This window comes from Tiliqua scincoides, chromosome 8 (genome assembly GCF_035046505.1).
Source record: "Tiliqua scincoides isolate rTilSci1 chromosome 8, rTilSci1.hap2, whole genome shotgun sequence".
In the NCBI taxonomy this organism is placed as follows: domain Eukaryota; kingdom Metazoa; phylum Chordata; class Lepidosauria; order Squamata; family Scincidae; genus Tiliqua; species Tiliqua scincoides.
The window spans coordinates 2,951,719-2,965,665 of record NC_089828.1 but is presented as its reverse complement, the minus strand read 5'-3'; the positions used below and the strand labels follow the sequence as shown (position 1 = coordinate 2,965,665).

The 13,947-nt window shown below is 47.9% G+C and overlaps 1 protein-coding gene across 5 annotated transcripts in view; it reads left to right on the top strand.

Moving 5' to 3' along the window:
• AKAP13 (A-kinase anchoring protein 13) overlaps positions 1-13,538 on the top strand; it is a 219,914-nt gene extending 206,376 nt beyond the window's left edge. For all 5 annotated transcript variants that reach the window (XM_066636597.1, XM_066636598.1, XM_066636595.1 and 2 more), the window contains 8 exons: positions 333-512; positions 2,159-2,320; positions 2,960-3,030; positions 3,890-3,934; positions 5,206-5,256; positions 5,990-6,439; positions 7,401-7,710; positions 8,525-13,538. In XM_066636597.1, coding sequence (XP_066492694.1) covers positions 333-512; positions 2,159-2,320; positions 2,960-3,030; positions 3,890-3,934; positions 5,206-5,256; positions 5,990-6,439; positions 7,401-7,710; positions 8,525-8,574 — 1,319 coding nt within the window. In that variant the 3' untranslated portion in view covers positions 8,575-13,538. The remainder of the gene's footprint in view (positions 1-332; positions 513-2,158; positions 2,321-2,959; positions 3,031-3,889; positions 3,935-5,205; positions 5,257-5,989; positions 6,440-7,400; positions 7,711-8,524) is intronic.
• The last annotated feature ends 409 nt before the right edge of the window (positions 13,539-13,947 follow it).

Here is a 13,947-nt window from a genome sequence, read left to right as displayed (position 1 = left end):
GCAGTGTTGAACTAAGTGAACCAGTGGTCCAGCCCAGCAGAAGACAGCTTCCTGCATTTTCATTCACATTAATTCCACTGTGGATCTCTGCCCTCCTTAGATGACACAAGGCTGGAACACCTGATTTGCCCTGTCCACTCACTTAAGAAGCAGCCTTTTTCGTTTTCATTCCCTCTCGTGATCCAAGTTTCTCCTGACCACTGCAATTCTCCCACGTGCCAGAAGGTGGGGCTAAAGTCTCAGCAATCCCTTGGACACAGCAGGGATTAGAGGCATTCTGAATGCTCTGACAGTTCTCCCACTGACCTCCCCCCTCCACTCCCCCCTCACAGAACAGCTCCAGCAGAAAGATCAGCAGATCCTAAATTTGCTGGAGGAGAAGGAGAAGATATTCCGATACATGACTGACTACAGCGGGCACGAGGACAGCTTGGGGAGCAGGACGTTGTTCCGGGCCAACACAGAAGAGGCTCCCAAAGGGGAGAGTGTGATGAAGAGTGTGATAAAAGAAGGTGAGCAGGTCTTTGATTCTCCACCTCCGTTCCCCTAATTTGCCACCACCCTCAAGTGAGGGGTGTTCTCACCATTGCGAAGGCTTAGCAGGTCAAACTGGGTTGTCGAGCTTCATTTCAAGCATCTGTCCTGCAATGGGGGGAGGGCTGTTGTGTGCAGAGGTAGAGTCCAACTAAGGGAAGACTCTTGGAAGCTGAAGCCCCCCCCCCCACTTTGGTCTGTGCTCTGAAGCAGGATGTTTCTCCCTTGCCAACTCCTGTGCCTGAAACTCCCTCCAAGAACACCTATGCAATGTGTATATGCAACCTCCTGATTTTAGAAGTGGGCTATGTCAGAATGCCAGATGCAAGGGAGGGCACCAGGATGCAGGGCTCTTGCTGTCTTGTGTGCTCCCTGGGGCATTTGGTGGGCCGCTGTGAGATACAGGAAGCTGGACTAGATGGGCCTCTGGCCTGATCCAGTGGGGCTGTTCTGTTCTTAACTACAATTCCCAGGAGGCCTTGCAGGTCTCTTGTTATCTGGTGTGCTCCCTGGGGCATTTGGCAGGCTGCTGTGAGATACAGGAAGCTGGACTAGATGGGCCTCTGGCCTGATCCAGTGGGGCTGTTCTTATGTTCTTAACTACAATTCCCAGGAAGCCTTGCAGGTCTCTTGTTATCTGGTGTGCTCCCTGGGGCATTTGGTGGGCCGCTGTGAGATACAGGAAGCTGGACTAGATGGGCCTATGGCCTGATCCAGCGGGGCTGTTCTTATGTTCTTATGCAGTACCAACTCCCTCTAAGGCAGCAGTTTTCAGTGTCTTTCTTCTCATGGCATACTGACCTCTTTGGTCTTGTATATCGCCATTGCCTCTTATGATGTTGCTTCCAGGAGACTCTTCCAGGTTCGGCAGCTCTGGTCAACCATCTTGGTTGATAATCCAGTGGAGGAAGAGATACAGACAGTTGCCCTGTCTGTAGTAATGAATGGTCTGTCCCTCTTCCTCTACCAGCAGAGCCCTAAAAACAGAGCCGTGGAACCTGGAAGATATTTTTCAGCTATTTTTAACTACTGTGCTCCGAGCACCCACGGCACGCTTGTGGACCTTTTGCGGCACACTGATGTGCCACGGCACACCGGTTGAAAATCACTGCCATAAGACCACGCAAGGAGCCCTGTTGGGTTGGAACACAGCCCCTATCTAGTCCAGCATCCTCTTTCCCACACTGGCTAACCAGAAAGTCTCGGGATGGTCTCAAGCTGGGCATGAAGGCAGCAGGCCAGTTGTCTGCTATTTCCTTGCCTCCAGCAGCCAGTATTCAATGGTATACTCTGTCTGAACATGCAGGTTCTATTCCTAACTGACTTGGCTAATAAGTGCCCCAGAAGAAACCTGCTGGACTGGATCACTGGTCCTTCCAGCTTCCTTCTTTCCACAGTGACCAACAAGTGATGCCACAATAAATTTATTAATCTTTCCGTTGGCACAACACCCACTCTGTGTGTGTGTGTGTGTGTGTGTGTGTGTGTGTGTGTGTGTGTGTGTGTGTGTGTGTGTGTTTGTTTCCCTGTTGAGTTGTATATTTAAATCTGCCATAGCAGTTGTGTCTGGAAAACCAGCCTCTATTCAATCAACTTCTTCTGTGCTGCTCTTTTATCCTTCCAGTTGAGCTCTTGCAAGGAATGGTGAGCCAGAGTTTGGGAAGTGCCCTCGGGCAGCAGATTGGCAGCCTGGCCTTGGAGCAAGAGGGTGTGGGGCCCATATCCCTTCCCAGGAGGGCTGAGACGTTTGGAGGATTCGACAGTCACCAAATGAATGTATGCAAAGGTGAGTCCTGTAGCTGCCTTTCCTTGCCGGGCAGCCCAATCCAGTCTGGGGGTCATTGCAGCGCTGTCACATGCCATGGAACTGCTAGCACAAACAGGCCTTGAGCCTGCGTCAATAGTTCACCAAGGCCACAATGGAGGGGGTAGTCCAAGTTTGGGAGAGGTGGATCAGCTCTGGGAGCCTATGCTAGGATTCTATCCCCCTTTTCCCAGCCAACGTACCCTGAGGCTTCTCGGATTTACTCCAGTTAAGTAGCTGGCATAGATCTGAGGAGACCCACAGGCAGCCAGGCAACTTACGTAGAGGTAAGTAAAAATATCTTTATTTACCTCTCCAGGTTGTCTGGCTGCTCCCCCGCCACAGGGTGCAGAGTGCACTCCGTTTGTACCACTGCATGATGCAGGCGAGCAGGGGGATAGGACTGGAGAACAAGTTCCCTAATGTCCACACTGCCTTTGTCTCTGTGTCTACTTGCCTTATAGGTGGACAAATTTCTGATTAGGGTAGCTAAAGGCGAGTGTCAGGAATAGCCCCACTCCTGCCATAGCACAGTCACCAATGAGCACGTGTTTGTTTTTTTTTCTTCCTGCGATATTAATAAATCATTAGCTCTTACTAGCTTCTGAATTTTCTTTTTAGGTGGGGAGAGGGATGAAGGGGAGGATGCACAGGATCTACGGAGGACAGAGTCAGACAGTGTTTTGAAAAAGGTATGGATTTGTTCTTTTGGAGGGGGGGGATCTGTGGCTCAGATTGCAGGCACCTTCAGTCGTTCAGTTGGGTGCCCTTCGGGGAGAAAGGCAGAATACAAATCTAATAAATAAATAATTTATTTTTCACGTTTCTTATACTGCCCTTCCTCAAAGGAGCTCAGGGTGGTGTATGTGGTCCTTCCCTTCCTTTGGTCTGTGAGGTAGGTGAGGCTGAGAGATAGTGGCTGGCCCAGGGTCACCCAGGAAGCTTTGTGGCTGAGCAGGGAATTGAACCTGGACCCTTCAGGTTTCATTCCAACACCAGAAGCATTACACCCACCCTGGCTTTTCTGCCTTGGGCTTTGGAGAGCCTCTGTCAGCTGAAATAGATGGTTCTCTGCTGAGCAAACCAAAAGTTGGCAGTTTCCTATGTTGTTATCCCACCCTGCGGTGTTCAGGGAACAGTGGCCCCTTTTGCTGCCTGTTCGGCATTGAAGCTTCTGGATCTGTCATTTTCAAAAGCAAAACACGTCAGAGAAACAGAACTCCACTTTTTGAAATAAAACCTTTTTAACTTGGATAGCTCACATTTCTAAACAATTTTACTGCAAAGAGGACTGTACAGGAGCTCTGGGTATGTGCCAGCTGTCAGCAAATTGGTTTGAAAAAGTGCCTCATTCCTGTTATCAAGAATGCTGAGGTTTTTCACTCCTCCTTGCCAGGGAAAAGGGTTGCCAAATAGCCATGAACCAATTGCTGAGTGCAGTTTGATGGAAGGTTTCTCACGCCAGCGAGTCGCTCCCTGGGGTTCGCTGAGACCTTTCTTGTTGTTTGCCCTTTGCCCCATTCTCATTACACCTGTGTCATTTTTTCCTAGGGAGGGACGGCCAACTTGATGTTCATCTTGAAAAGGAACAACGAGGTAAGAGCGTCTGTTCCAGGAGCTTTCCTTGGCTTTACCGGCAAGTGTTTCTGGGACTCTGGAACGTGGTCCCATTTCAGGTGTAAATAGATTTCTGATAGCGGGTGAAGTCCTCTCTTTTTGTAGTCTTGTACATAGGCCCTTGGCATTGACTGTCTGGTAAACCAGGGTTAAAAAATAACCCCTTGTGTTTTGTTTTGTTTGCCGAAGTTTGTTCAATGCGTCTTTTGCATTTGCACAGACATTGTGTGCCTTGAGAAGAAAAACGCTGAAAATCCCTGCTATAGCACAATGTCTTTGCAAATGCAGAAGACGCATTGAACAAACTCTGGCCATTGCCCTAGAAGCAGAGCTGCAGAACCCGGAAGAGTTTTTCAGAGATTTTCAACCCCGTTGTGCTTCAGACTTCTGCAGTACATAAGAGGACCTTGCTTGGCACATCAGTTGAAAACCACTTTATTATTGTCTACTTGCTCCAAGAGTGTAGAAAATGGAGCACTGGCCCAGAATCCAGCTGTGATGCTTGCACTTGGGGAGGGGAAATAACTCTGGAGTAGAACAGAAGCCTTGCCTGCTGATGGTCCTAGGCTCCTTCTCTGGGTGATGCTCTCGCTCAAAGGATTGGACAGCCATAAGAACATAAGAAGAGCCTTGCTGGATCAGGTGAAAGACCCATCTAGTCCAGGTTCCTGTATCTCATAGTAGCACACAAGATGCCTGCATCCTGGTGCCCTCCCTTGCATATGGCATTCTGTGGTAGCCTGCTTCTAAAATCAGGAGGTTGCACACTCCCATCATGGCTTGTAAACTGTGGTGGGTTTTTCCTCCAGAAATTTGTCCAGTCCTCTTGTGAAGGCATCTAAGCCAGATGCCATCACCGCATCCTGTGGAAGGCGTTCCACAGACTAATTACAAACCAGTGATGGGATGGGCTGGTATTTGAAATTCTAGAGAAGCCGCTTTCCCGCTTAGGATTCTGGGCTTGATGGATCAATAGAGAAGGCAGTTTTCCGTGTTTGCATGTAAAGAAAACCATAGCAGTTGATCCATTTTTAACCCAGCCAGACGCAACACAAAATATATCCAGCCAGAGATTGTGTCCTAGTGATTCTCTTCTGGTTGGCAAGTGCTCCTGAGGTCCACCCCAAAACATCCGATGGTTCACCAACACAGAGTGGTGTGCTCTGAGTTCCTGGAAAGCAGGGCAGGGGGCTGACTTTCCCAGCAGCTAATGTCCTTCTGCCTTTTGTCTTTTTTTTCTTTTCCGTTAGCAAGTTCTCCAGAGTATCACTCACCTTCACAGTTTGCTCAGCACGCTTCAGGTAAGTTTGCTTCAGGTAAGCCACCGGAGGGGGTGGCTAGTGAGGCAGAGGGAGGGCAGGGGAGGTTCTGCTCTTGACCAGTGGATTGTTGCATGCAGCTTGTCTGTCTGTGGTGCATATTACCTTTTGAATGCCTGGAGCAAACGGCAAAGCCTGCTCCCCAGGCTATGACGCCACGTGCAGCATTTCAGTGCTTGGAGGGAAGTTATCAGAAAGTGCTTGTTTGCGATGTTTAAAAGGGCAAAACGCTCCAGATCCTGAGCTAACTTTCTTCCAAAACGTATAATCCTTTTTAAAACTGCCCCCTTTGGGCTATCAAAGTGGTATACGATGAAACTCACCAGTGCAAGCTTGAAAGCCTGTGATCCAACCCGCACAAAATCGTGCACCAGCAGGCCAAACAAGTGCAATCTGCTGAAAATAGCTTCCTTTCCCTTGGAGGCCTCCCTGCTGCACCACGTTGTCTTTGGCCAGGCCTGTGGCTAGATCCAACATCCCTTGGCCCAGTGGTTGTTGCTGGAGGGACAGGCGTGCTGCCCCTTGAACCAAGGAATATCAAAGCCACCGGAAGCTCACTGATGCACAAGAGCTCCTGGTTGGGGGGGGGGCTTGTTTGTGTGAGGGATGCTTTTGGGGTCTGCCTGGGTTCTGTAGCTTCTCACAGAGTGCCACGTAGGCCAAACAGTGTCACAGCTGAAGGCCCATTATCAATTCTTCCTCCCCCTCTTCCTAGGCGGTGGTGGTGCAGCAGGATACGTACATCGAGGACCAGAAGGTGCTGCTGACCGAGAGGGCCCTGAGCCGCAGCTCCTTCAGGCCCAGCTCCCTGATCGAGCAGGAGAAGCAGAGGAGCCTGGAGAAGCAACGGCAGGAGCTGGCCAACCTGCAGAAGCAGCAGACCCAGCACCAGGAGGAGAAGCGGCGGAGGGAGCGGGAGTGGGAGGCCCGGGAGAAGGAGCTGGCAGAACGGGAAGCCCAGCTGGCCCTGCGGGAAGAGCAGACCCAGAGAGGGCTCTGCAACCTGGAAAAGGAGCGAGAGGAGCTGCAGCGGAAGAAGGCCGCCTACCAGCTGGACCTGGAGCACCTCCGGGCGGCGCAGAAGCAGCTGGAGAAAGAGAAGGAGCAGATGAGGCGAGACACGGAGCAGATCCCCCAGCTGCAGACAGAGCCTGGTCTCTGCCTGGTAATGCCCGTGTTTTCTCATTGCGAACTTCCTGGAGCCTTGTGGCGGGTGCGGCCCCCAGGAAGATGGAGCACTGGGGTTCTCCTGTCCATTTACTAGGGGGCAGGGCTTAGAGTCAGAGGCTCCCCCCACCACTTCCTGGTCTTGATAGCGTTAGATGATGTAGGATCCCTGTTTTGTCCCAATGTGAGCAGGTTGCAAGAAACAGCATACACAGCAGAGTACTTTCAAGCAGCAGTTATATTTTGAGCAAGGGATATCACAAGCAGAGTAGTCAATAAACAGTCCCGGTCAGCACGAAGATCAGTCAGTCCAATGATAACAAATCCCAATCAGTTTCCCACAATACAAAGTCAAGGTCCAGTCCACGGTCAGTAATCACACATATACATACAAATATCCAGCCTCCACAGTCACTGGCAGCAGTTTCTCAGTTATCTCCAACTACACCCCTACCACTGCACTGGAGGTTCAGCATACTAACCCTTAAGTAGTTAGATCAGCCAATCATTGCAGGCTTGGTAACACCCAGGGTTACCAAGCAGCCTGCACCTGCTCCTGGACCAATTCGTTAGCTGTGTTTCTGTTTCACTCAGAACCCAGAGCTAACAGGTCTGGTTCAAGGAGCTGGCCCTGTGGGATCCAGTCCTCTTCCAGGAAACTGGTCTACCTGGATAATGGTCCTTGTTAGATAGATCTAGCTCTCTAGGTGCCCCAAAATTCTGCACTTGACTGACTGGTGTGATGGGACCCCAGTTCCAGGCTCTCTCTGTCAACGTCAGAGCAAACTTCCCCATCAGATAATTAGTCTTGCTTGTCCTGAGAACCTTGGTGGCAGTAGTTCCTCCCTGGTGCACCTGCTCCTCTGCCTCCAACATCTAGACTACTGGTGCCACTTTCGCCCCTGTTTGTTCACCGTTTTGTTCCTGCTTGTTTTCTCCTTGCCCTCCCCCTTTTGCAGCTTTCCATCCAGCATGCCAAAATGACCAGGACGCCTTCCCTGCCTGTGCCTGAAGACTCATCCTCCAGGCCCCCGAGCTCATCCCTGTCCAAGCAGGGCCCTTCAGACACAGAACTCTCCCCCTCTCCCAAAAGGAACAGCCTTTCAAGGACACACAAAGAGAAGAGCTCGTTCCATTTGCCGGGCACGCCAACGTCAAACCAGACCAGCAAGCCAGCTGAAGGGCACAACCGCCTCTTTGGTTTGGCCAAGCCAAAAGAGAAGAAGGAGAAGAGGAAAAAGGGCAAAGGCCCCCGCTCACAGCTGTCAGGTATGGTATGCTCAAGGGGTCCTTCAAACCCCTCCTCCCCAATTTCCTAGGTCATTCTTGTGCCAGTACACACACCTATGTTTGACGTGGAAGGGGGGCCCCCACGTGCTGAACTATTGTCTCATTACATCTTGAAGTCAGATTTTCAGGGCTCTTAGTCTGCGATATGAGTAGACCTTGTTAGAATCATTTTCAACAGATGTACTCTAGGGAGGCAAGAATAGTGGTTTCATAGTTGATTTTTCAATTCAAAAATGATTGGTTGAATCAGCACTTAGAGGAGTTTTTGGTCACTAGACTCAACACAGCTGGACACACGCATATTAGAGTGGCATGGCACATATTCTCTCCCCCCCCCCCACCCCGCCACTCCAGATACATGTCTGACCAAAGCCATTCTAGACCCTTCCAGCAGCAAGCTGACATGGGAGTCTGGAATGGGGAATTCTGCTGTCATGTCTTCACTGGCGGTGGGATGCTTGTATTCCAAGCATGAAGGATACTTTCCCTGCCACTCAAACACTGTGTCAGTATAATGCAAACATCCCAAACTGTGATCCGTGGCTCCCTGGGGAGCCATGGAAATCAGCCAGAGGAGCTGCAGAATCCTTGTGAAAAGCCCACCGGCCCTATACAATATATAGGATTGTAACCCTAATGGGGAACTGCGGCCACCTGTAGAAAAAGTTTGGGAACCACTGGTATAACGGAATATTTACATTGTGCTTGGAGGTTGGGGAGGGCAGGGTCAGGAAAAACATACCTCCTCCCTGCATCCTTATTGATGTTGCCTTTTTTCAATTTCTTTAACCAGATTCTCACTCACCAGAAGCAGCACCAGAGGGTGAGGAGATCTTCTGCTGACCTCTCTTCTCATCTTGAAGGGGACAAAGCCACTTCTTGCTCAGCCCTATAGAGCGGTACCCAAGGCCTTTGGTGGTTCTCACACCTCCACCTTGAATGGTGTCTGATTTCCTTGCAGTGGAGAACCCACCTGGGCATCTATATATTGCAATCTTGCTCCCATTTGCTGGACTCTCCATTCCCTGGATATGTCAAATTACCGAAGGCCAGCAGTAGCAAAGGCTCCTGGATAGAGGAGCATTCTGGGTACAGCCAGGCAAGGCTGGCTCAATTTTGGCTGCACGTGCGCTGTATGGAAGCACGTGACCTGCGTGCAATGCCAGAGCATCAAGTTGTACAGACGGACACTCCCTGCCTTTCCTACATGCCCAGTGGTTGGAAGATGGATCCCCAAGCAAGTCAAGCTGAGCTGGGGAACAAGCTCAACACCACCATCACCGAAGAAGGCAGAACCCTCTCTGAGCAGAAGGCTGCGTCTCTCTTTTAAGCAGTGTTTGTACACTGGCATATATGCATATAAATATAAACGTAACTGTATATCCAATGGGATATGCTTCATTCTGTACAGAAAATCTGGACAAATCTTAGCTCTTGGCTCCAAGGGTTAATTTAATACCTGATGAACTTTTCAGGGACCGTCTTGATATTAAATATCTTCTTACTATTTGATACTCAGTTAAAATGCCTTTGTCACAAGCTCCCCCTTTTTAAGGAAAGGGCTGAAAGCCAATCAGTGGTGGTTTAGAGATGAGTTTAGGGTAGAGAATTTCAGGGCTGTTGTTTTAAGGAATGATCCTTGACATGGGATTTCCATGAAGGTGTCTTGTGAGCATGGTGTTTGGCAGTGGGCTGGCTCACAGCCTGCCATTCCAAGATTGTCTTGGGAATCTTTTCTCCTTGATGGGAAAGAAAGCTCAGGGCTCCTAAAGATGAGTGAAACATGAGCTTTGGAAGCCTTTTCCTCTTAAAAACAAGGAAGGAGGCTCATTAGAAGACACTTCAGGAGAGCTGCAACAGCAGAGGTTTGAGCTACAAGAGCGATTGACTCCCTCTGATTGAAGGTGGGATACAGCCATGGTCCTCTTGTCCCGGAATGCATCTCTTCCACCCTGACATTAAGCAGCTCCTACACCATGGTCCCCTTCCAGGAGAATTGGAGGTAGTTGGGTGGTAGTGATCATTGAAGAGATGAGGGGAGGGGGGAACCACCTGAATTTTCTGCTGGTTTTCGCTTGGCCCCTCCTGTCAAGCCCCTTATTTTTCTGTTTTTTCCAGATTTCCTTGCTAGAAATCCCACCACACTGGAAGATAATTGGAGTATTGTGTGATGAAAGTAGGTGGCTGTCATTTAGACGGAAAATAAGCCATATCAACGAAGAGTATTGTTCACAAAACCCTCTTCTACTTAAGAGCATAATCAGTTTCACTGTGTTCCCTTAGCTGTGCTCATTGGGTAGTGAGGCCTTATTGGCCAGAAATGAGTTAAGAATTGCAAAATTTTGGTACACCTATTTTGAGGTGGGATTTACTGCCTTGTAAACATGTTCCGTTCGCCTCAGTTTTTCCATCGGGGCAGGCTAAGTCTCTGCTGAAGGGAATGAAGCCACCTCCTTCATTGCAGTGGCAGCAAGAACCACAGCAGGGGGTGGAAAGTTAAGGCCCAAATGATATGACACGTGGGCGGGGGTATTAAAAGACACAACCTCTCTGGTGCTTTGTGCCAATGCAGGGGCCCCCAATTCCACCTCCTGGTTACGTTGCTTATTAGTGAGTAGTTTCTCATGCAGAGATGCCAACCAAGGGAAGATCAGTGTCTCTGAGAGTAGTTTATTTTTGCTTTTATTTTAATGCTTGCTGTTTTTTTCCCCCAAACTTTGCAAGAGATGATTTGTAGGAGGCTGGTCAAATGTTAATGACGAGCACTCGTCACCAGTCCCTGAAGCCTTCTTAATTTCCCTCCTGGCTTTTCAGATTTATTTTTGCACTACTGTGTCTCTACCTTCTTGGTCTTGGAGCTTCTCAGGAGCTAATTTTGGGGGAGCGGCCCGGTAAAACCACCACCACCACTTATTTTCTCACCGGGACAATGGTGGCTCGTCCATATCTGCCTTAACGAGGGTGGCGGAAATGGGGGAATGTGACCTGCCAACAGCTTGGCTGAATCTGAAGCTCCCTAAACAATGCACACTCCAAGGCAAAGTTGAATGTGGCTGTGAGGAGTTGTCTTCCTTTTGTACCTTATTTTATTATTTGATGCTTCTTTTCAACTGCAAGCTGGGCTTGCATGTAAACAAAAATATCTTTCTGTTTGAAAGAGTTCTGGATCTAAAAACAGAGACACGTTTATTTGGTTTTTTTTTTTTTTAAATGGACTTGTGAAGTCCAAACTTATAAATATATATATTTTTAGTTTCATGTGTAAATATTAAATTGCTCTTCGGTGCATTGTACTTTTTGGTATAGCCTGTATAGTTCAGATGACCACTGCTAGGAAACAACATAAAAGACTTCCCATCTTCTAGCCAAAGCAGCTATGAGTAGAGATGCCTCTTGTCAGCTTTAAGACTCCACTTTTTGGGCAGTCAGTTGGTTCTGGTTTTCCATAAAACTTGAATCAAAATAAAAAATTTTTAAAAAATTATCTTAATACTCTAAAAGCCACTTGAGAACTCATACATTTTCTGTGGCTTTTGAAGGGCTTTGGGGCTTGCCTTACCAGGGTAGTGTCAGTACTGGAAAGTGACCAGGAGATTACTTTTAAGGTTCTTTCTTTTCTCTGCTATGCTGATATTTTCCTTATGGTGCTGGGGAGCGATCCACCACTTGTGAAGTTGTTGAGTGTGGCTCTTTAGTAGAATTCCAGTGATGCTGACACCTTCTGAAAGCAAAATATCTAATAGAAAACCACCCTTCAGTCCATAGCTCAGTGCTATGGGACGGAAGAGCTTCTCTTACTCCCTCACCCCTTATCAATAGAGCTAGCAATTGTAGCATTGAAGGAGACTCATCCAGACCTCCATCTCAGCCTCAGCTTGTGCCGATTAGATGGGACCTGAACATCTTCTGACTCAGCAATCAGGTTGCCACTGGCCAGGCTGAGGTTGGAGAAATCTCCTTGTTGTGTAGCCCGCCAGGCACATCAAAGGCTACAAAGCGATAAGTTGAGAGTTGAGTAGAGGAGGGTTTGCCAACCACAATATATGGCTGAGATGCGTTCAGCTTGGAGAGTTGGAAGTTGCACAGATTGTCTTGGACCTGGTCTACAAAAACACCAGAGGGAGGTGCTCACTCTGTCTCTGGACTGTACTGCTTTAGACTGCAGGTGGAATATCACACAACTGAATTATTCTTCATACAGAGAAAAGCTCTCTGCAGATAGAAAACTAGCATGTCAGGGAGACTGGTTTTATAGTTGTTGTTTTTTTTCCCCTGATGGGTTAGTTTTCTGTGTGCAGGGTATCTTTTCCCCCATGCAGAAGCATTCAGCTATATGATTCTTCCCACCCATTCATTCATGCAGCATCCCACCTTACAGTCCAAAGTGCTACAGCCCTGAAGCAGGCATCCAACCCATTTGCTCTTGATGCCATCCTGAAAAGCACTGTGCTGCATGTTCCCACCATTTTGGTGCAGGCAGGACCACATTGCGATGACTTGGGAGCAATTGTCCAATCCATTTAGGTCCAGGATGGCTAGTCCTTTGGCTTTGATGGAACTGAGTGGACATAGTGGCAGTGGAGATGCCCTCAGAGGTTGGGGTGGGGGAAAGTCTTGCACTTGGCAGAGATAAACTGAGACTGGCCTTTTACAACACCAAAAAGTACTGAACTGGAATGTTTGTTTTTTTTAAAGAAACGTTTCTCAGTAACCAAGACAATAAAGGCTCCTCTACCTGCCAGTCAAACTATGCTGGAACCTTGGAGCCCATCTTTTTTTGGAGAGAGCGTTTGAAAGAAGCACTGCTACTTGTGACATAAGCACTTGGGCTCTTTTTGCTTCTGCTTAAGCAGGCATTGCAGGGGGTTACAGAGACTTGCAGAATCAGAGGCATCAGAGACTACAGTGGGACCATAAGGATCTGTGTGGAAGGGACACAGACAGAACCACTTTTAACTCTTAAAAAAAAATCTGTCTCCAGTTTTGTTTCATGAAAACAGATTTAACTCTCCTCTTTTCCCATTCATTAGAGTAATTCCATTTTCACGGCCATTGCCAGCAAAAGTCCACAATTAGGGTCTCTCCATCTGCCTTCTTCCAGGGACCTAGCTTAAGTTTTAAAAAGAGTGCCAGCCATTCTGGTTTAATCCTGTACGGTTTGTGTCTGCGGATCTTTGCGGGAATGCAAAAAAGGAGCAAGAGACCGTGGGAGCGAAACCACAGGGGTTGCTTGTTGTGGGAACCATGAGCCAAACAGTCCGCTGATATTGTTCCTTCTCTTCACGGGGCAGAGGCAGCAACGTGATAGATATTCCTAAAGACTTAAAATACAGATTGGTGCATTAACAAAAAAATCAGTAAATCTACAGTTTAGGTTCACGTACTGCCATGGGGGTTGCCAGTAGATCTTTCAGGCAAGTCCTGAATGCACCAGCATATTTGACAGCAAATGTATTCTAGAAATGCCTGTTCCTCTCCCCCGTGTTTCTCCGATCCCCTCCCAGCTTGTACAAAGGTGTCTGTTGAATATTTTTGGGTTGAATTCTATATTGAGAAAAGACTTTAAAAATAAAAATATACCACAGTGGGGAAGGTTTAAAAATAAAGAACACACACACACAACTTAAAATTGCTGTATGTTAAATTGTAATTATGTAAAAAGTAAAAAGTTAAGCAAGTTATTGACTGTAAAATTTTTAAGGTTTTTTTCTTTGTAATTTGCAAAAAAAAAACAAACGAAACCATAAGATTTTTGTAATTAGCTTTTATTTATCTGCCTTTCTAGACTCTTGTAAAGTCATTTTCCCCTTACCTCTAAATAAATTTTGATTTTCAGTCTGATCAACTTTGCCTGCCTGCTTGTCTTTTCTTCCCTTTCCTTACCTCCTAAGCGTGTCCATTGGTCCATCCTTCCCTACTGCTTTTACTGGAAGTGGCTAGAGTCCCATAACATAAGAAGAGCACTGCTGGATCAAGCCAAAGGCCCATCTGGTTCATCTTTCTGTATCTAACAGTGACCCAACAGTTGCATCAGGGAGCACACAAGACAACAAGAGACCTGCATCTTGGTGCCACTACCACGCACATGGCGTTCTGAGGTAGCCTACTTTTAAAACCAGGAGATTGCACAAACCCATTACAACTTGTACTCTGTGGTGGACTTTTCTTCCTGAAATCTGCCCAATCCCCTTTTAAAGGCACCTAGGCCAGATGCCA